Here is a 21,364-nt window from a genome sequence, read left to right on the forward strand (position 1 = left end):
AATTTGTTGGCAGGAGTCACAATCTGCCAGCATTGGGGCTGACCCGCAGGAAGATTGTGAAGTAGGTGGTTTGTCTTTGCTACACTCCAACATCCCTTACGGCAGGTAAGGGACACACGCGGGTGTGTCCTTCATGCTCAGGTCATCGTGTGCAGTAGGACATCTCCTAAGAGAGGGGGACAGAAAAATCCCAAACTTCTCTGCCTTTTCCTTGAGATATTCCTAATGCTGCCTGTCCCAGATCTATCCGAAGAAAAGTTCATGTCCCTAGAGAATGACCATGGAGTTCGTGAGAGCAACAATGGTTAATGACCAAGTTTGTCCCTGGTAGAGGACATGCTACGTATGACTCATTAGAATCTCCTTACCTGACTTGGACATGCTGGCTGTGTGACTGTAAGCAGGCCACTTGTCTTCTCTGAGATTCAGGTTCCTCCTGGAAAAAGGGGGTAATCATGCCTAAAGCAAGTCTATAGGATTGTTGTGAAAGTTCAAAATGAGGCAGCACGCCCCAGGCAGGTCAAACCACCACCACCACCTTGACTGTCATCTTCCCTCAGACCTTGTTAGAAACAGACCAAGACCTTGAACCCAAGAATCTTGGAGATAGCTCCCCAACAAAGCACAAGACCTGCTTCTAGCCCAGCCCTCATTGTCATCATCAATGGGAGAAATCATCACTTTCCTCCTCATAAACATACACCACCATAAACAACCTCTGACCAACTGCCAACAACAATCAGACGGAGTAGCCTGAGAGGGGCAAACATCCCCTGACCACCGGTCCTGCTTCCAGCCACCATCCAGGGATGTCCCCACCCACTGCCAGGCTCGCTGCCACTCACACAACAGGCAGGCTGACCCGACCAAAGCAGCAGGGCTCTCTGGGGGAAAGACAGGAGAGAATATGTGGCCCATAGTTCAGAATACCGCCAGCCACCACCTTGAACAGCATCTCCCCTCAGACCCTGATGGAGAGAGCCCAGAGCCTTGGCAGTGGCCATGCTTCCAGCCCAGTGCCGTAGCCACGATCCTGGGAAGCCCCTGTGGAGACACTGCCTGTCAACCATCCCTGCAGGTGCTAATCACATATTCTGAAGACCCAGAAAAAAAAAAGTTCTTCCCACCAACGTCCTGGTTCAACATCAGAAACCGATACGATTTTGTCAGTTGAAAAGACTTTAAAGATGAGGCATTGACATCTGCTTTACCTCTGCACCCTAAGAACCACGCAACCTTTTGTCCAACCTGCAGCTGAAACCTCCCCGATGTGTTGTCCTCTCTATTAGAATGGGAGCTCCTTGAGGGCAGGCCCTATCTGACTTTCCTATTAATATCCCCAGCGCTTAACCCCGGGCTGGGCACCTGGTAAGGGTTTAATAAATGCTTTGTGTATTTACTCATTCAAAAGAGATCATGTGTATAAGGCACTTTGCAAACATTAAAACCGTATACAAATGTCCTACAAAAAGGCCACTAACACTCTCCTAGAAAGAACTATCTAACTTGGTGCACACCACCTGCCATCTCATGCCTTTCTGCTGGCTGTCCTCTGTACCTGGAATGCCTTCATCTCCACTTGATAGAATCCCTCACTTTTTTCATGATATAGCTGAAGCACCACTTTCCTCAAAATCCCTTTCTCAATTCCCCAAACTGGTGGCCCCCTTCCTTCTAAACTAACCCCCATCAAATTTGTATTTCTTCTGGTTTATTTGGAATATATTTGTATATGTATAGATAATTTTTCTGGTTACAATGGAAGCTCCTAACAAGTGGGAGTTTCATTCATTGTTTTGTAGTCCCAAAGCCCAGTGTGTGGTAGCGGCTCTATATTCAGTGGAGTTCAGATAGAAACTGTCCACAAGCTGCTATCACTGTTCTTCTTTGTTTGATGTCTGTCAAACATCATGTTGTTTTTGCCACTATCCACTTTGTTTTTCTATTCTTTTTTGATGAAGGTTTTTTATTTGTCCTCATATCTTCGATGATTCTCAGATGTCACTGTCCTGCTATTATTTTCTTATATTTAATGACCCACGAACTATTGTGCAGGCCGATAAGATGACTGCTTCTTGTAATTGAATAAAATTATTAGGAAATAAGCTCGTCTTCTACATACTCACTGCAAGCATCCACAGTACAACTCTAGCTGCAAGCACAATGCGTACATCAGTCTGTCCTCACACGACTTTTATTTCATTTGCTATTACTATTCTTGCTGTTATTATCATCTCGTCTTTCTCCTCTAGTTAGATAGCACTCATGGAGAAATGGCCCTGGGATAGATCTCCATCCTGCTGTGATTCTTTCAGTGCTGGATATTCTACAGACTATTGTGCAAACAGACAGAATAACTGCTTTTTGTCATTGAATAAAAGTGGCAGGACAGACACCCTTCCTCTCTCGGGTCAATGACTCCAGCAGGAGGCAAGATGACGGAACAGCAGGTACTTCAGCCTTCCTCCCCCTGGCTTTCGCTTCTTCCTTAGCTCGGGATTTTGAATGCTTTTCGTAGCTTGGAGATGATGAATATTAAACATGGCAACAACGATCAAAAATATAAGTCTTAAGTTGTAATGAATCGATACGACGTCTTGGCGATGGTGGAAAATGGTTTTGTCTGGGGTAACAATCTATCTCCAGGGGAGTTTATTTTGATATGCTGAGATTACTATCATTAGGTGATTGTTATTATCATCATGGTTATTATTATGATGAGGTTAATATTATTATTAGGCAACTGGGTTTTGTAGTGACTAGAATGTTGGACTTGGAATCAGGAAGACCTGAGTTCAAATTTTGCCTTAAATATTGTGTGACCCCGAGCAAGTCATTCAAGCTCTCTCAGTCTCAGTTTCTTCATCTATAAAATGGGGATAATAAAAGGTTATTGTGAGGAGCAAATGAGATAACAGATGTAAAGCACTTTGCAAACCTTAAAGAGAAATGTTAGTGGTTACTGTTGTTGTTGTTGTTTTATTGTTATTATTTACAACTCTGAAGAATCTTCTAAAGATGCCATGTCTATTGCCCAGATGTCTCTTTCCCAGGACAACTGCCAGAAAGTCACCTTGGAGGATCTGCAGAAGGTAAACACTGATAAGAATGCAAGAAAAGAATATCTGTTGAACAGAAGAGGTTGAAGGTCAGGGTACTCTAAAAGGCAACCATATAAAGGACAAAGCAAGGGAAGGGCCACTTTTGCTGAAACAGATGAATGGTAGATAGTCCTGCAGTAGAAGAGCCCCAAGAGAAGAGGAAGGAAGATGATCCTGTTTACAATCCCTCTCTGGAGCCTCCTCTGGGCTGTGAGTGGGGCCCACACGCTCACCAAGAGTGAATGCTGTGAGCATGGTCATCCCCTATTTGAAAATGGGGTTGGGGAGAGGGGAGATGAGAAATATCTGTTGACTGGGAGGCAGCTGAGAATGTGATCTTTGTATTTGTCCTGCATGTGTGTTCCCTTCTTCCCACCCCCCCACTCCTAGCAGAATGTAGGCTCCCTGAGGGGGGAGGTGAGGATCTTAGTAGTGGGAGAAATTGGAATATCTAGAGGGGCATTGTTGCAGAAATGAAAAGTCACTCTGGGATCCATGGCATCAGTGAAAGTGATGGTGGGAGAGGGGGAGCTGGGCCATGTCATTCCTGATGGATCGGGTCATGTGGCTTTGACGTCCTTCATGAAGGAGACAAAATAATCCATGGTATGAAATTTGTGGAGATGAGTCCACTGTCTTCCTGGAGCGGATGGGGAGTCTCTGTGGGGCACTTGATGAGGATTAATAAGTACAAGGTAGGATTTGATGCTGTTTGTTATACAGTGAAATGAGCACTAGTTCAGAGCTCAGAAGACCTGGATTCAGATCTTGCCTCTGACACTCGCCAGCTGTGCGAGCCAGCATAACTTAATGTTACTTAATGTCCAGGGGCCTCAGCTTCCTTAACTATAAAAAGAGAAGGTTGGAAATCTCTTCCAGTTCTTAAAAATGTGATCTTAACAAATAATCATATATTTCAAATTAATAGCAACACTTTATGACCCTATGACTTCCAAAAGTTTAGGAAAAGGAAATGGCAAACCACTCCAATATCTTTGCCAAGAAAACCCCAAATGGGGTCACAAAGAGTTAGATACGACTGAAACAACTGAATAACAATGATAAGGTCATGTTTGGAGCTGAGGTAACAGGCTAGGAAGAGACTTTCTCAAGGCCCTTAATAAAAGCTGTACAATATTCACTTCCCCTCAAAAATCACCACAATGATGACCACCTTTAGGGTGTCAGCCTACTGATTTAGGTAACCTTGTTGTTTGTGTTGATGTCAGCATGGTTGGCCATGAACATTTAAGATCCTTCCTGTTACTTAAGTCACTATTTCTTCAAAAATTGTGCATGTGCAAGTTTTGAATATACTTTGATAAATTGGTTCCCAGACATTTTATGTATTTTGTATGAATGCAGAGAGAGACACTTCCTTTTCTTTTTCTTCTGTCTGCACTGGTTGTTGCTACATATGCATGCTGTTGATTTTTGTGAGTTTATTTTTGTATCCCGCTACTTTGCTGAAACTATTCATTGTCTCAGTTCCTTACTTTGCTGATTCGCTAAGATCTTCTAAGTAAACATCTTAGGAAAGTGTGCTGGACTTTGAGCCAGAGAAGGTGAGCTTCAATCCCACTTACTACCTGTGTGACCCTGGGCAAGTCATTTAATGTCTCTGGGCCTCCATTTCTTCACCTATAAAATGAAGGAGTTAAAGGAGATGATCTCTAAGGTCCCTTTTAGCTCTCACTCTACAGTCTTATGATAATATGATCCTGTGTAAAATGTGTCTCTGGGAGGAAGAATCACCAGATGCTTGAGTAACTGCTTCTGGTTCCTAGCTATTCCTGCAGAAAAACAAGCCTTGGTGGATGATCTCCAAGATGTCATGGAGAGCTCTGTGACTCCATCCTCCTTTCCCAATCCCAGCATCCTGATTGCCATGAACCTGGTTGGGGCCCACAGTGCAGAGGCCCAGAAGCTCCTCACTGAAATCATCTTGTCCACTGACCTAAGAGGTAACACAAATTGGCAAGCTCCATGAAACTTTCAAAATTTCCAGTTTCATAAATCAACTGCAAAGAAAGCACTCTGGAAACCCCAGAGCTCTACAGAATGGGAGCTCTTTCTCCCTTCAGCTCTATTTTAGGTTCAAGTTCAAAAACCATCAGTGAAGGGCCCTTTCTATACAAAGTACACCTCTCACAAGTCATCACCTAGCTTCTGCTTGAATATCTCTGATGAAAGTAAAATCACTCCTTCATACAAGCTTGCCAGTTCCATTTTGGGACAGCTCTGAATAGTCGGATGTTCTCTCCCATAAGGAAACAAACTCCATTACCCACTGTTCCTAGCTCTGCCCTCTAGGACTATGTAGAATAATTCTAGGTTCATTTCCAGGAGGTATCAGGATCAAGTGGAAAGAATACTAACCCCAGAGTCAGGGTACCTGGTTTCAGATCCCAACTCTGATACTTCCTACCTGTGGGACCTTGTCACTCAACCTCCTTGGGTCTCAGTTTCTTCATCTGTAAAATGAGATTTTGGAGTAGATGACTTCTGAGTTATCTAGAGCTCTAAAGCTGTGATCCATGTGAAAACTCTTCAGATATTTAAACACATTTAAGTTTCCTCTTCTGTGGGCTAACCATTCCTCCTTCTAACCCTTCTAAGGCCCCTGAGGTACCTTGTGGTCATTTGCTTGAATGCATTTTCTGAATGGCAATGGCAATCTAGTTCTAACTTTGTTCTTTTTTCCATGAGAAAAGCCATTTCAGGGGCAGCTAGGTGGCGCAGTGAATAGAGCTCTGGCATTGGAATCAGGAGGACCCAAATTCAAATCCAGCCTCAGACACTTAACACTTACTAGCTATGGGACCCTGGGCAAGTCACTTAACCCCAATTGCCTCACCAAAAAAAAAGAAAGAAAGAAAAGAAAGAAAGAAAAGCCATTTCACAAATTTACTCTCTCTAAGGTAACCTCCCTAAGAAAAATCAAAGTTATCTGGATAAAATAAAAGTGAGCAATTTCCCTTCCCCAAAGTGGCTCTGGCCAAGAGGCTTTCATGTCTATGAATCATAGGGTGAGTTCTTATTCCTACCCCCTTGACTTCTCTGCAGATCTTACTATTGGCCAGCTGGCCCTCAACATCATGGCTCTCACCTCATCCTGCCAAGATCCTGGAAACAGACTCTCGATTCTGAAAAAGCAAATGGAGAATTGGGCATCTTCAAGTAAGAGGGGAGCTGAAGGGGGAGGAGGAGGAGGTGACCCTTCCCCTGGAACTCTAAACCCAGAGGAAGGGAATTGGGGAGGCAGGCAAGGAAAGAGAACATGACCTCCAATTTATTCCCTCCCTTTTTTTTCTAGAGATGATTACAAATCCTACCAGGTAATGGAAGGTTTGTCTACAGATTCCTCTCCTCCACAGAAAGTGGGAGGAGTCACTTAGGCATCTAGAGCCCTAGATGTGGAATGCAAATCTTGCTTCTGACAGTTATGAGCTGTGACCTCGGGCCGGGCTCCGGGTCTCAGTTTCCTTATCTACAAAATGTGAAGAGATAGGGATGCATTGTATCATTGAGGGATGTAGTATCCATGTGTCAATGGACACTGACACTACCTCTATCCACATCCATCACCTTCATATGCTCTAAGGAATTTAACCATTACCCACGCCTCTCCTTCCTCATTATAGATAGGCTTTCTGACAATCTCACACTAAAACACTTTCTCTGCCTCCTTTCCAAAAATAATCTCAGTCATCCAATCTGACCTCACTGGGACCCCATTTAATTTTTAGGCCCACAAGATCCATATTCAGTCTTCTATGGACCCAGCCTGGGACTCTTGGCTCTGTGCCAGAAGAACCAAGCGGGCACCTTGGAACTAGCCATCAAATTTTCCAAGATGTTGCTAGCCAATACCTCACGCTTCAACATGGGTGAGTGAAGGGTTGCTCCAAACCCTCCTGAGCTGCAAATGGGCTCATAGGAGGGAATGTACTAAATGACAACTCTGGGACCCAAAGGTAAGTAGCAACTAAGAGACGGGAGCAGAGGAGGAGCAGAGGTAATAGATGACCAAGTCCAATGTGTAGGATCTAGGGCAACCAGAGAGGATTGGTCCCAACTTGGGGCAAATCAAGTAATTAATTCACAAGCTTTTCTGAAGTCCCTGCTGTGTATACAGCACTTAGCTAGGCACTAGAGATACAAAGACACAGAATGAAATAATCCCTGCTCTTAACGAGCTTACATTCAGATGTGGGAAGTTGGGGGCAGCTAGGTGTCACATTGGATAGAGAACTAGCCCTGGAGTCAGAAGGACCTGAGCTCAAATCTGACCTCAGACACTTGACACTTACTAGCTGTGTGACCCTGGTCAGTTAACCCCATTGCCTAGCAAAAAAAAAAAAAGTGGGAAGTTTATTTCTCTATGTATATGTACATACATAAGATATATAAATAAATAGATATAAATATAGATATATATGCATACATATATACACATATGTATATACACACAAATATGTCTAAATATATATAGGATAACTATGAGAATAAATGCAAAGTAGTTAAGTAAAAGGTAGTTTGAGAGAGTCCTAAATCAAAAATAATCCCAGAAAAAATAATAAGTGATATGTATATAGCATCTCAAGATTTACAAGGTGCTCTTATTGCATTATCTTATTTATACCAATTCAACAAATATTTATTAAAGGCCTACTATGCACATGCAATCAGTCAGCAAGCATTTACTAAGCATCTACTATGTGCTGGGCTCTGTGCTTGATAATATGCATACGAAAAATAAAACAATCCACACAGAAGAAGCTTGCATTCTATCGGCAGAGACAAGTACACATGCAAGTGTTACACAGACTGATTACAAAGTAAACACAAGGTAGTGGGGCCAAGAACTCTAGTCAATAGAGAGAATCAGGGAGGGCTTCACACAGGTGGTGCTGAAGTTACATCTTGAAGGAGGAGGGGGATTCTATGAGGCAGATAGGAGGAAGGAACACATTCCAGGAATGGAGGATGGCCATTGCAAAGGCATGGCGATAAGAAATGGAAGGCTTGTGGAGAAGGAATTTCTTAAATGGCCAGTTTAACCAGATCGCAGAGTACAGGAAAGGGAATGATGTGGAGTAAGGCTGGAAGAATAAGTTGAGCAAAGGCTATGATCGTCTTTAAAAGCTAAATGGAGAGGTTTCTGTTTGATCCTAGAGGCAACAGGGAACCAGCCACTGGTATTCGAAAAAGAGACAGTCAGATCTATGCTTAAGGAAAAGAGCTTTGACAGCTGAATGGAGGATGGACTAGAATAGGAAAAGACAGGAGGCAAGGAGATCAATTAGAAGGCTATGGCAATAGTCTAGGTGAGATGCAATGAAGATCTGAACTAACATGATATCTGGGAATGAAGAAGGGGGTAAATATGAATGATATTGTAGAGGTAGAAATGATCTAGGCAACTATTTAGATTTGTGAGATGAGTAACTGTAAGGAACAGAGGAAAATGCAAAGGGTATAAACCTGGGAAACTAGGAGGATGGTGGTGCCTTTGCCAGAAATAGGGAAGCCTTGAAGAGGGGTGGGTTTGGTAATAATAAAATAACTTTTATTAAGCACCAACTATGCGTCAGGCATTGCAGTAAGTGCTTTCAAATATTATCTCATTGGATCTTTGCAACCCTGGGAGATAGGTGTTATTATAATCCCCATTTATAGTTGAGGAAACTGAGGCAAAAACCAAGGTTAAGATGCCAGGCCCAGTACTCTATCCATTATGCCACCTAGCAGCCTTTATAGATAAAGAGCTCTATTTTGGACATATTAAGCTTGAAACACCTTTGGAACATCCGGTTTGAAATGTTCACTATGCAGGTGGTATCCTAGCACTCAAGCTCTGGGGAGAGACTAGGGCTGGATATTTAGATCTGGAAGTCATATGCATAGGAACTGACTCAGTCACCAGCAGAATATGTGTAGAGAAAAGAGGGCCCCAGATAGAACATTAGGGAACATCTATAGTTAGGAAGCATGATATGGATGATGAGCCAGCAAAGAAGACTGAGACGGAATGATCATATAGAAAGATAAAAAGAACCAGGAAAGAGTAGTGTCAAAAAAGCCAGAAACTAGTCGAAAATAAGAGGGTAGTCAATAATGCCAATACTGCAGAGAGGTCAAGAAGGATGCAGAATGAGAAAAGATCATCAGATTTGGCCATTAAGAGATCATTGGTAATTTTTAAGAGACCAATTTCAGTTAAGAGTGAAGGTTGGATGACAGATTGCGAAAAGGGCTGAGGAGTGAGAGAGATTAAAAGAGTGTTTACAGTTTTTTCTAGGAGTTTGGCTGAAAAAGGGAGGAGAAATATGGAGTGGTAGCTTGAGAAGGTGGTAGGATAGGCCTAAGAAGGGTTTTTTCATGATGGAGAGCTTCGGGCATGTTGGAAGACAGTAGGGAAGGAACCAATACAAAGACATTGAAGGTAAGAGTGGAGAATAATAAAAAGGAAAACTGTTAAAGATGGAAAGCTATGGGATTAAGGGCACATGAAGACGGGGTGACCCTGACAAAGAGAAAGGCCACGTCATCATCAGACACTGGAGGAAAGGAGAAAAGAGATTGGCATGATGACAAAGGCTTTTGAAATAAAAGGAATGGGAGAAGAAAGAGTTCAAAGCAAATGGCCTCAATTTTCTCAACAAAGGCACAGGGAAAACAAAACCAAAAACAACAGTCCTGGCCCCCCAAAAATTTACATTCTACTTATTTGTCCATCATGATAACCTATAAGGTAGGTGCTACAGACTGTATTATGCTCATTTAATCAACCAATCAATCAGAAGGCCTTTATTTATCATGTTCCAAGCACTGGGATAGGCCCTAGGCATACAAAGACTAAATTAAAACAATTCCTGCCTTCATGTTGCTTACATTCTGTCAAGAAAGACAACGTGTAGCTATGTGCAAAGTGGATACAGATTGGATGCAAGGAAATTTGGGGGAAGAAGGCAAAAGCAGCTGGGAGGGGATGGCAATCAAGCAAGACTTCCTGTAGGAGACAGTCTGAGCTTTGAGGGAAAGTGGAGATTCCAAGAGGCAGAAGTAAGGAGGGATGGCATTCCAGGCATAGGGCATAGCCAATACAAATGCACAGAGATGGGAGATGGCACCTCTACGTGAGGAATGAAGAGAACCAGCTTGGCCAAAGCATAGAATGCATGAAGAGAAGTACTACGTAACAAAGCTAGAATGGTAGTTTCTGAAAGGCTTTAAATGCCAGAGATACTTATATTTGATCCTGGAGGTAGCAGGTACTGGGGTTGATTAAGTAAGGCAGTGACATGGTCAGATCTTCATTTTAGGAAAATCACTTTGGAAAATCAGATCACTTTGGCAGCTGTACTGAGAATGAATTGTACTAGGGAGAGGCTTGAGGCAGGGAGACTGATGCAGAGGCTATTGCAATAAGCCAGGTAAGAGGTGATTAGGACGTGGACTAGCTGTGTGAGTGGAGAAAGGAAGGGTGTTGGAAAGGAAGAAATAACAAGAATTGGAGCTGCCTGACATGTGGGACAAGTGAGGGCGAAAAGTTATTAATGGCTAGGACTGCGATGGCCTAGACAGAAAGAGGGAAGTTCAAAGGAGAGTAGGTTTGTAGGAAAAGATGAGTTCTGTTTTGTATGTGGTGGGTTTCGAATGTATACGGGAAGTCCAACTTGAAACGCCTGATGTTATAGGTGAGGAAATTGTGGCCCAGAAAGCTAAGAGATCCAACCATAGTCACACAGTGAGTAAGTTTCAGAGATGTAACTCAAGCTTGGGTCTCGATTGATTCTAAATCTGGAACTTTTCTGTAGGTACTACTTTGACTTTTAAGCAGAGTCAAGAGCAGAAGAGCATGGTGTAGACCAGGGGTGGGGAACCTCGAGGCCACATGTGGTTTCCCACTCCTGGTATAGACAATTAGCTAGGAGTCAGGAGAACTAAAATCTAGGCCCTATTCTGCCACTTACTATCTAGGTGACTCCCAGAGTGTCACAACCCCCACGGCCCTCATCTTCCTTATCTTCAATATTGTATCTCTCCAACACCCCTTCCAGGTCTTACCTTCAATGAAGCAAATGCACAACGGTGCCCACCCCTCCTCCAAGTCCCAAACAGTCTCCTGTTGGCAAGTGGCTCTTCTCTGAAGACCTAAGCCCCTGTTTTTCCTAGTTACAAAATGTTAAGGCTATCTAATTACTTCTCTGAACAAGTACATAACTATTTACAACCTCTCTCCCTATAAAACCATATCCTCCCCCTCTTTCTTTCATATAACACAAGACCCATCCCTTGTAAGGTCATCTCATGCTTTACTCCAACACTGAATTTGACCTTTAATCCTATTTGTCACCTACTGCCGTATCTCTGCCTCATCACTGACCTCCTTCATTCAAGTCTGAATTTCACAGACAGGCAGGCATTCCTTCTGTGCGTCTGTTCTGTAAACAGATGGGGGGAAAGATCCTTTTGGTCACTTTCACAGAAGGCCAGTTTTGGCCTGTAGAATCCATGCCCACCCACAAGCTTTTGGAGGGTTTGCCTGTCTCTCTGGTTAGTCAGCACGGTCCACTTCTAACTAAACTACACTTCAGCTTTCGGTTGGAGGGACAGATGTAGACTAGAAGACACACTGCTTGAAAGTGGGGATTGTTTCACTTCTGTCAATGTATCCCTGCTACTGGCTGTGTGACGCTGGGCAAGTCACTTAACCCCATTGCCTAGCCAAAAAAAAAATATTTTTTTAAATATTTTTAAAATATTAAAAAAAACATATTAGGCCTTCAAATACTTTAAGAGAGCCATCATGTTTCCCCATCTACCTGTCTTCTCGCTAAATCTAAGCTTCCTACTTCCTTCAACCAAGCTTCAGAAGACACGAACTCAAGATCCTTCTGGTTGCCTTGGACATTCTCCAGCATGCTGAATATATGTTGGTTGAATTGAATTGAATTGAATCTTGGCGTGACATTTTGCTAGGGCCATAATTTCCTTATCTTTTCAGGCCTGAACCTGCTTACTCATTCATTTAGTAAATCACCTGTTACTCCAAAGTACAATACCAGGCCCATAGCAGGAGCTTAATGATTCTTCCTTCCTTTCCATAACACTATGTACTATGAAGGTTGAAATATGAAATATTTATATTTATATGAAATGTGAAAATATTTAAGACATGTCTTGCCCCTTTGAGGAGTTTACCATCTAGTCAAGGGACAGTGCACAAGTAACTAATGAAATGCTGATAGTGACAATAGAGGTAAGAAGGATTCAGAGGAGAAGCAGATCACATCCAGCTCAGGTGAATGGAACAAGCTTCCTGGAAGATTCCATCGGGTGAATGTAAGCCCCCTGAGGCCAGGCACTGCCTCCTTCTTGTCTTTGCATCCCTAGTACCTAGCAGAGCACAGGCACTTAGCATACACTTACTGAATCAATAAAATTAATGAAGCCGATGCATTTGAGCAGTGACTTGCAGGATGAATAGACATTTGGGGAGGGGAGAAGAAGGGAGGAGAGAAGACACGGAGAGGGCATTCATGTGAACAGCAATCTGCATTCCCTACGTTCTTCAGATACTGGAGCTATGGCAACCTTGGCCCTGACTTGCGTTAGCAATATGATCCCTGGAGATCTGAACAATGACTACAATCAGTTATTTGGTCAAGTGTTAACAAGCGTTGTGGAGAATATCAGCAGCAGAATTGAAGACAATGGCCTCATCGGGGGATCTTACAGCACAGGCTTAGCCATGCAGGTAACCAATAAATGTCCACTGGGAAAACCCAAGCATTTGAAGATAGTCAACTGGGAAAATTTTAATAATGACTCCACCAATATCTAGCTGTGTGATATCCAATAATCCCTTCATTAAATCTCTTCTTTGGGGAGGCAGTGTGAGAAAATGTAAAAAGTACTGGCTCTCCAATCAAACTTCCAAGCCCATGACAATATCCACATGACCTTGGGCAAATCACTTCATTTTCATGGGCCTCCCTGTAAAATGAGGAGTTTGGACAAGGTGGCCTCCATCTCTAACTCTATGATCCTATGATCATTAATGTGTCTGACTCTGTTTTTCCCTTGGTCAAATGGGAGTAATGATGGTTGATTCTTCCCAACCTCACAGGATAGGAACAAGAGTTCTATGCAAAAAACAAAAGAGAGAGAGAGAGTGAGTGAGATTCCTTGAAAAAAAATGGTACAAAAATCTAAGGAGATATTGTTTTAGATTATAAAGATAATTATCATTCATTATCAGACATGGCTTAATGGCTCCCCCAGAAGGCCATGGACATCACTAGATTATAGGCTTACAGCTTTAAGGGAACTCAGAGGCCATGGAATTCAACTTCCTCATTTTACAGAAGAGACCATTGAGTCTAATGTGTAATAAGCACAGATATGATGCTGACTTAATTTGCTGCCAACCTATTAGTGACCCTTCTTCCACTGTAGACTGATCAGGAAATGTTGACTTTCATTCTTTGTCTTTGTTAATTAATCGTATTCTAGACTTCATCACCTGCTGTATACACTCTCAGAGTCACAGTAATTTCTGATAAAGGGCAAGCACTAATTCAAACACTGATAACCCACGTCACCTGCTTTTTTCAGGGGGTTGGTTACACAGCTGGGTCTTTCTTTTATTCGATAACCGCCACTATATCGATATTTACCCAGGAAGTTTGCAGTCTGAGGCTCAGGATCATAGGACTGTATATTCAGACCTCGAGGGTAAGCAAGTCCAACCTCATTATTTTACAGATGGAGAAACCAAGGCCTGGAGGTTTTGTCTGACTTTCCCAGCATCACACAAATAGTTCACGCATGAGAAGGGAGTCCCTAATGTCTAGTGGGATCTACTTAATGTCCTGAACTCTCTGACAGAAGTCTCATTTGCCAATCCCTGGTCAAATTTGGAAGCAGATGTTTGAGGTCAAGGACACTGGCAAAGAAAGGACAGCTGTACCGTACAGGTTTCTGGGCCATTCAGACGCCTGTTTATTCTGTGGTATAGCTACGTGGCATAGTGGGAGTCATGCAGACCCGAGCTTGAATACTGCCTCAGATACTAACAGTATGACCCTGGGCACATCACTTAATCTCTCCTAGCCTAGGTTTCCCCATATATAAAATAGTATATAATAGTAATATTATAGTAATAATAATATAATAGCATCTCCTTCAAAGGCCTAACAATAAGTGAGGATCAAATGAGATAACATATGTAAAAGTGTTTTGCAGATATTAAAGCACTGTGTAAATGTTTGCTATTATTAGCTAGACAATGTGGGGGGCGGCTTTTTAAAGGTATCAAACCACAGCCTCATAACTAATGTTGGTCATCAATTTGTTAGAAGCAAATCTAGATATGGGGATGAACACAGTGTGGACAGAGAGAGCGCACACACATTGTTTCAGTTTGAATAGCAATGAGAATTATTTGCATTGCATGCTTAGGAGTTTGAGAGGTGGTACAGACCAAGAGAGGTGGGTCAATAGGCCCTTGGGAAGTAAGCACAGTGGCTAGACAGAAGAAAGGATTTACAAATGGCATGGTAGAGAGTGAATGCTAGAGCCCAGTGCAGAGTTGGCCAGCCCCACCTGTGGCCTGAGCCTCAGTCTAAGAACTCCATTTAGGGGAAGGTGGGTCCCTGTGATAGCCACACGACGATTCTACCAAGAGAAAGACACCAAGGTCAAGTTTCCAACCTCGTTTGGTCTCATATGACTTATTGAAATTGATCTTCAAGTTCTCTTTTGGGAAGAAGAGTAGATGGAAAAGATGGCAGCTGAGGGTATAGAATAAGTGGGATGGTGACAACAGGTGAGGTTAGTTAATGACCTCCAACCCCCCTTACTGGATTCAAGACTCCTTTGGCTGTGTCAGCATGCCCAAGTAGCTCTGTTCCGGGTTCAACCAAGAAGGAAAGGCACAAAAGGGCCTGCTGTTCTTTGCCTTTTTCCCAGAAGACTAATATCATCCAAGTATCTTGACTGAGGTAGCATGGTTCAGAAAGACAAACACTGGCTACAAAATCAAAGGACATGGGTTTGAATCCCAGCTAATGGTGCTTACTTCCTCTGATGGGCCTCAGTTTCTACATTTGTAAAATGAGGGGGCTGGACTTCCAAGGTCCCTTCCAGCTCTCTAGTTATGATCCTCACTCTTAGAATCACCCTGCTTACCCTTAGTTATGCTCTAAAAGGTTCATCACCAGGTGGGTAATGGTGATTTTTTTTTCTTTTAGAGGAGGGGGAGGGGAGAGACTAATTCCAGAAATTCTAAACAACTATCTAGTAAGTCCTAGAGGGTCACAAACCTCATTGGTCTAGAGATTACCCATACTGACAAAATCATAGACCCTTAACACAATGGACTATCTCTATAAGAAAAGGTGGCATCACTAGAGGCCAAGTGTCTTTGAGAGTTGGGTTAGCTAGGTGGTACAGTGGATACAGTGCTAGGCCTGGAGTCAAGAAGACTCATCTTGCTGAGTTCAAATTGGCTTCAGACACTTATTAGCTGTGTGACTCTGGGCAAGTCATTTAAACCTGTTTGCCTCAGTTTCCTCATCTGGAAAATGAGCTAGAGAAGGAAATGGCACACCACTCCAGTATCTTTGCCAAGAAAACTCCAAATGGAGTCATAAAGAGTCAGATACAATTGAAAGGACTGAACAATAACAAATTTTTGCTAGTTAAACAATCACATCTGCCACTGACAATCCATGCTATGAAGGCATAGCACATGCTCTGTAGCTACTCTATCAACCCCAACTTGCACTGGCAAGCCACTGGCCTCTTTTCCCCTCAGGGTTCTAGGCATAACCCATGATGGGTTGGGAAGACAGTGGAATAGAGGGGTCTAGTACTGGTACGCATGAGCCCCCACCGGTGTGTTTCACTTATTGGTATCAATTAGCCAGCCAGATTTAATTTGCTTTTGGAAGCAAGTATTTACTAAAGTAGGATAATAAGAACAATTGGTACAAACATTCCCCGCTTCCAAAAAGGTAACATTCTTCCCAAGGACATAGAGTCTAGGGGAAAGTGAGCCCAAGCTTGAAGAGCACATGTGGCAAAGCTCTTGGTTACTGGAAGTCCTTTTCTCTTTCTGTGGAGCCCCTGTGAAGTTTCCCATGGGTGTATAGTGTAGCTTTCTACAAAGTTCTGAAGTTGCCTTTCCTCAATGTATCTAGTTTGTCCTTAGGCACTCATGAGATGTCCAAATCCTCCCATTCAGAGTTCACAAGGTCATGCTCTGGTCAAAAAGATGAGGGAGTAAACACTTAGACTCTTCTCTCCACCTCACTCCACAAGGAATTCCTTCTCAGGGGCTTAACTGGAATTGCTGGGTTGATACTCCAAGGCTGGGTTATGATCTGCTTGATATTTTACAAAAGATCCACAGGTTGTGATAGGGCATGCATTAGATTAACTCAAGTGCTTTATTGATTCAACAGAGATTTCTCACCTGATAACGGCATAATGGTTAGAGGATCTTGTAAATTACTTTAGGGTGGAGTGGAGCAATCCCCTCCCTTACAACTGGCTTATTAGTGCTCCCTATTACCCCTAGAATATTTTTCTGCCTTTCCCAGGCCCTTTCTGTGCAACCTGGAGAGAACTGGAACTGCAAGAAGACTATGGAAACAGTACTCAATGAGATTGAGCAGAACAGATTTGCTAACCCCATGTCCATCGCCCAGATCCTTCCTTCCTTGAAGGGCAAAACTTATTTAGATGTGCCCCATGTTATTTGTTCTACTGGTAAGCATGTCTTTAAAGATCCAAAGTTCTTCATAACAAGATTTAGGAGCTCCCCAACAGACATCAAGTCAGTGAGCCAAATGGCCTACTATGTGCCAGGTACTGTGCTAAGCTCTGAGGATACAGAGATTTTAAAGAAAAAATAAGTCCCTACTCTCAAGGAGCTCACAGTCTAACGATGTAGCTTACGTATGTTTTTAATAACACAACAGCCAACTACCTCCATCTACACCCTCCTCTCCTACTGAGATGCCCTGACATTTGCACACGTAGCAACACATCCCTGCAAGTGAAAAATCAATACGCTCCATATTGATCCTCCTCCTTGGAGAATCAGCCCCTACTGCATCAGCAGAACAAAAGGGGCAGAAACCACGTGGTAGCACAGGATGCATTCTTCAGGGTCCCCTCTAACCCAAAGAATCTTCAGGGCCCAGGTGACTCCTGTCTCCCTATTCCGTGTGTTGTTTCCCAAATCTTCGCAAGCTCTAAGGGGCCACAGGGTCTTTGTTAGAACATTCTGGGTGCCCCCTGGCCTATGCTCCCCCCCACGCCCGTGGGTTATTCTGAAACTTGATAGCTGAGTTTCTCACACTGTTGAGATGATTTTTCCTTGGTGTTTGTTTATAGGTCTACCTCTACAGTTGTCTAAGGAAGCTCTAGCTATGCCTCTAAAATTCCCTAAAGGGACAGGTCTCACATCCAGTTTGAATATTCTTTTAAAACAAAAGCATGGAGAAAGGCCAAAGGGGCTTCTACCAGACTTTCTGTGATGGTAGGAATAAAAACAAGAGTTTCCCCTGCCACACGACTTCATCAGAACCATTCAGAGGGCCCATCCAGGCATTGAACTGCCCGCCTCTTGAAGTTCTTTTGAATGAGATCCCAATGCCAGAAAAGGCATCGGCTCTGCACGTACAAGCTCTGCGATCTATCTTACAAAGCCCATCTCTTTACTCTCTGCAGGCCAGGAGGTGAGGCAAACTCTACAGAGACTCCCCAGTCCCCTCTCGACCTCAGCTTCTAATATCACCGTGACTTACACCATCAACAACCAGCTGAGGGGGGTGGAACTGAGCTTCAATGAAACGGAGATTGTCAGTGTGAAAAAAGGATCAGTCCTTCTCGTTGTTCTAGAAGAAGCCCAGCGCAAAAACCCAAAGTTCAAGTGAGTTACACCTGAAATACCCTCCAAGTGCCCAGGACACCATTTTCTTCTCTCATTTGTCATTCACTGGACAAGTTTGCATTTACTGTGCAACTTCTACCTAGCATTTAGCCTCTCCGGGCCTCAGTTTCCTCATTTGTAAAATGAAGAAGTTGGACTAGAGGGGCTCTGAGGCCCCTTCCTGTTTGAGGTCCATGACCCTCAATGTGCCCATGCCTCAGATTCCCCCTCAGGCAGATGGGGGTCGTGACGGTTGTCCTCTCCAGTCTCACAGGAGAGAAATGAGGATGTCTATATGAAACAGATTGAGCTACCTTGGGAGAAAGGTAATACAAAAATCCAAGGAAATGGTGATTTAGATGACAAAGATAATGTAGAGTCTCTTAGCATTCATTATGAGGGATTTAATGGTCACTCCAGGAGGTCCCTGGACATCCCTTCTTCATGCCAGCCAAGGATATGCTTTCTAATCATTTAGGATTATAGAACTATACTACAGGACTGTGCTAGGGTCTACAGAAAATACAAAAATTAAAAAAAAAAGATATGGTCCCACAATTGAGCTAGGGGCGTGAGCCCCGCATGGGGGAAACATGACATAATACAAGAAGGTAAATGAGCAAGGCCAAATGAGAGGACCCAAATGAGAACAAGAAAATCAGAGTACTTTGGAAGAAGGAAAGGCCACTGTGGGCTGGAGTGATCTAGAAAGGCTTCGTATACTAGGAAGGACTTGAGAAGAACCTTCAAAAATAACTCAGACTTAGGGAAAGGGGGAGGCCATTCCAGAAAGCGAAAGCATCACAGAATCTGGGTGGGAAGGAACTCAAAAGCCTATTCCAACTCATGCCATCATCATCATCATCATCACCATCATCACGCTAAAATAATAATAGATAATACTATGACAAGGTATTTGTCAGCATAGAAAAACTACAACACATCTGTGATTTAAAGAACTCCCAGGGAGTCGTCTGAGGCACATACGGTTTAAATGACTTCCCCGACATCATACAACTGTGAATGAATGAGTAAGTGACTGAGTGAAATAGCATCTGTAAGCATTTACTATGGACCAAGTAGGGCAACGAGGTGGCACAATGGTTGGAGCACCGGGCCTGGAGTCAGAAAGGCTCATCTTCTTGAGTTCAAATCTGGCCTCAGACACTTTCTACCTATATGACCCTGGGCAAGTCACTTAACCCTGTTTGCCTCAGTTTCCTCATCTGGAAAATGAGCTGGAGAAGGAAATGGCAAACCATTCCAGTATCTTTGCCAAGAAAACCCCAAATGGGGTCACAAAGAGTCAGACACAACTCAGTAACAACAAAAGGACAAAGGACCGTGCTAAGCACTGGAGATTAAAGTGATCTTAATTAGCTCAAATTCAGCTACAAGTCAGCTGGACTTGTCAAAAGTCATGGTCAAATCAAAAAGCCCTTATTAATGCCTACTATGTCACACATCAGGCCACGGTCCTTAGGATGCAGCAAGGAAGCAGATGATCATAAGAAATCATCTTTCATATCATTTTCACTGGTACAGTAGTCATAGTAGTAGATATACATACTATATGACTTTGCCTCAGATAATAATATGTCAATATAATATAAAGCAGAATGGAATAACAGGGTCAAAGATAGGTTGTTCCAAAAGTCGCAGTCCAGTTTTAAGCTACTAAAGCTGAGAACCACACTCAGACCTTGGGGACATCATGGTGCAGTGGAAAGAATGGGAATTTAGGACCGGAATTGACCCCCACCTCAAGTCACTTAACCTCTCTGAGACTCAGCTTCTTCACCCATAAAAGGAAGATCATCCTACTTTCAGTATCTCCCTCCTGGGATTGTTGTGAGAATCAACTAAGATAAACTAGGTAAAGTGTTTTGCAAACCTTAATGCACTATAACAACCTAACTCTTATCTTCACCATTTTGTTGTAGTTCAGTCATACCTGAATCTCCATGACCTCATTTGGGGTTTCCTTGGCAAAGATACTGGAGGGTTTGCCATTTCCTTCTCCAGCTCATTTGACAGATGAGAACTAGGGTAAATGAGGTGAAGTGACTTGTCCGGGTCACACATCTAGTAAGTGTCTGAGGCCACATTTGAACTCGGGAAGAGTAGTCTCCAGCTCAGTACACTATGGCACCACCTCGTGGTCCCAGAGACCCTTCCTATACGATGCAGTACCTCCACTCTATTTAGAACCCATCCGTGCTTCTTCAACTTCCTTACTGCCATAACTTAACCTGAGATGTTTAATCATCTGCGATTTTACCCTTACAGATTTGAATACAAAATGACGTCTTGGGGTCTTTATATCACCTCCATCAACAACATTAACGAAGTTGAAAACCACAGGACCTACTGGCAATTCCTGAGCGGCATAACTCTTTTGGACCAGGGTGGGTGAAGGCTAAAACCAGCGAGTATGAGAACAATCACAAAGGAGGACCGGCTGGGCCGGGAGGAGGGAGAGGGGAACAAATGGTCATCAGTTATTCACTGGGCTTATGGAAAATCCCCTGATATACTCCCATAACTGAGGTACCAGGTGGCAGAACCCAGGCCCAGGGTGTGTAGAAGAACACACTGGTTTTACCATCACTGGTACGTCCCAAAAGTGCTTACTTCACAATGATGTGATGTTCATTCCCCTTGAAAATACTGACTGTCCCAAAAGTCGTGGTTCAGTTTTAAGCCATTAAGAGCTGAAAACTACGCTAAGACTTTTGGATCCCCCTGTATAAAAGACATGGTCTTTGTGGGTTACAGAAAGTTTCTACCTCAACTCTTTCTCGGTTTTTTCCCTCCACAGGGGTCAGCTACTACATCCCCCATGACAATGAACACATCACAGCCAACTTTACACAGTACTAAGATGACATCCACACTCAACTTTTTATCAGCTTTTCATTGGGAAGAAATGGGACAGATTAATGTCAAAAATGTCTAGGTCATATGTGCACCTGCCCTACAAAGGTCAGCAATGATTACACAGAAATAAAAGATGCATCGAACAATCGCTTGAATTCCTATTTATTCTCTTTGGTTTCAGAGGGAAGCCTATGACTTGAAGACATAAATAATCCAGTTTCTCAGCTCTCATGGAAATTATTGGAAGTCATGATTTGAACTGAGGTCAGGGGAAAGGAATGAGACAAGAAGATACCTTCAGGGAGCCAGAGCATGCCATAATGGATAAGATACTGGACCTGGCATCAGGAAGACCTAGTTTCAAATCCCACTTGAGATACAGGGTCATAAAAATGGACCTCAGAGTTCATCTAGTTCAACTCCCACATCT

General features: G+C 43.1%; 1 protein-coding gene across 1 annotated transcript; it reads left to right on the plus strand.

Annotated features, from left to right (window-relative positions):
* The first annotated feature begins 3,269 nt into the window (after positions 1 to 3,269).
* Positions 3,270 to 21,018, plus strand: CBLIF (cobalamin binding intrinsic factor). Its single transcript, XM_027860748.1, has 9 exons — positions 3,270 to 3,348; positions 4,889 to 5,065; positions 6,168 to 6,281; positions 6,851 to 6,991; positions 12,686 to 12,867; positions 16,718 to 16,886; positions 17,853 to 18,054; positions 20,344 to 20,462; positions 20,876 to 21,018. The coding sequence occupies exons 1-9, from the start codon at positions 3,270 to 3,272 to the stop codon at positions 20,935 to 20,937; spliced, it is 1,245 nt and encodes a 414-aa protein (XP_027716549.1). The 3' UTR covers positions 20,938 to 21,018.
* Positions 21,019 to 21,364: the final 346 nt, after the last annotated feature.

This window comes from Vombatus ursinus, unplaced genomic scaffold, assembly GCF_900497805.2.
Source record: "Vombatus ursinus unplaced genomic scaffold, bare-nosed wombat genome assembly UNPS02014248.1, whole genome shotgun sequence".
NCBI lineage: Eukaryota > Metazoa > Chordata > Mammalia > Diprotodontia > Vombatidae > Vombatus > Vombatus ursinus.

What these genes read in the sequence shown, in the direction of transcription:
- CBLIF (XM_027860748.1), top strand. Translation starts at nt 3,270, where the DNA reads ATGATCCTGTTTACAATCCCTCTCTGGAGCCTCCTCTGGGCTGTGAGT. An exon ending in GCTCACCAAGAGTGAATGCT is followed by an intron (nt 3,349 to 4,888) that starts GTGAGCATGGTC and finishes TCTGGTTCCTAG; the next exon opens with CTATTCCTGCAGAAAAACAA. An exon ending in CTTGTCCACTGACCTAAGAG is followed by an intron (nt 5,066 to 6,167) that starts GTAACACAAATT and finishes ACTTCTCTGCAG; the next exon opens with ATCTTACTATTGGCCAGCTG.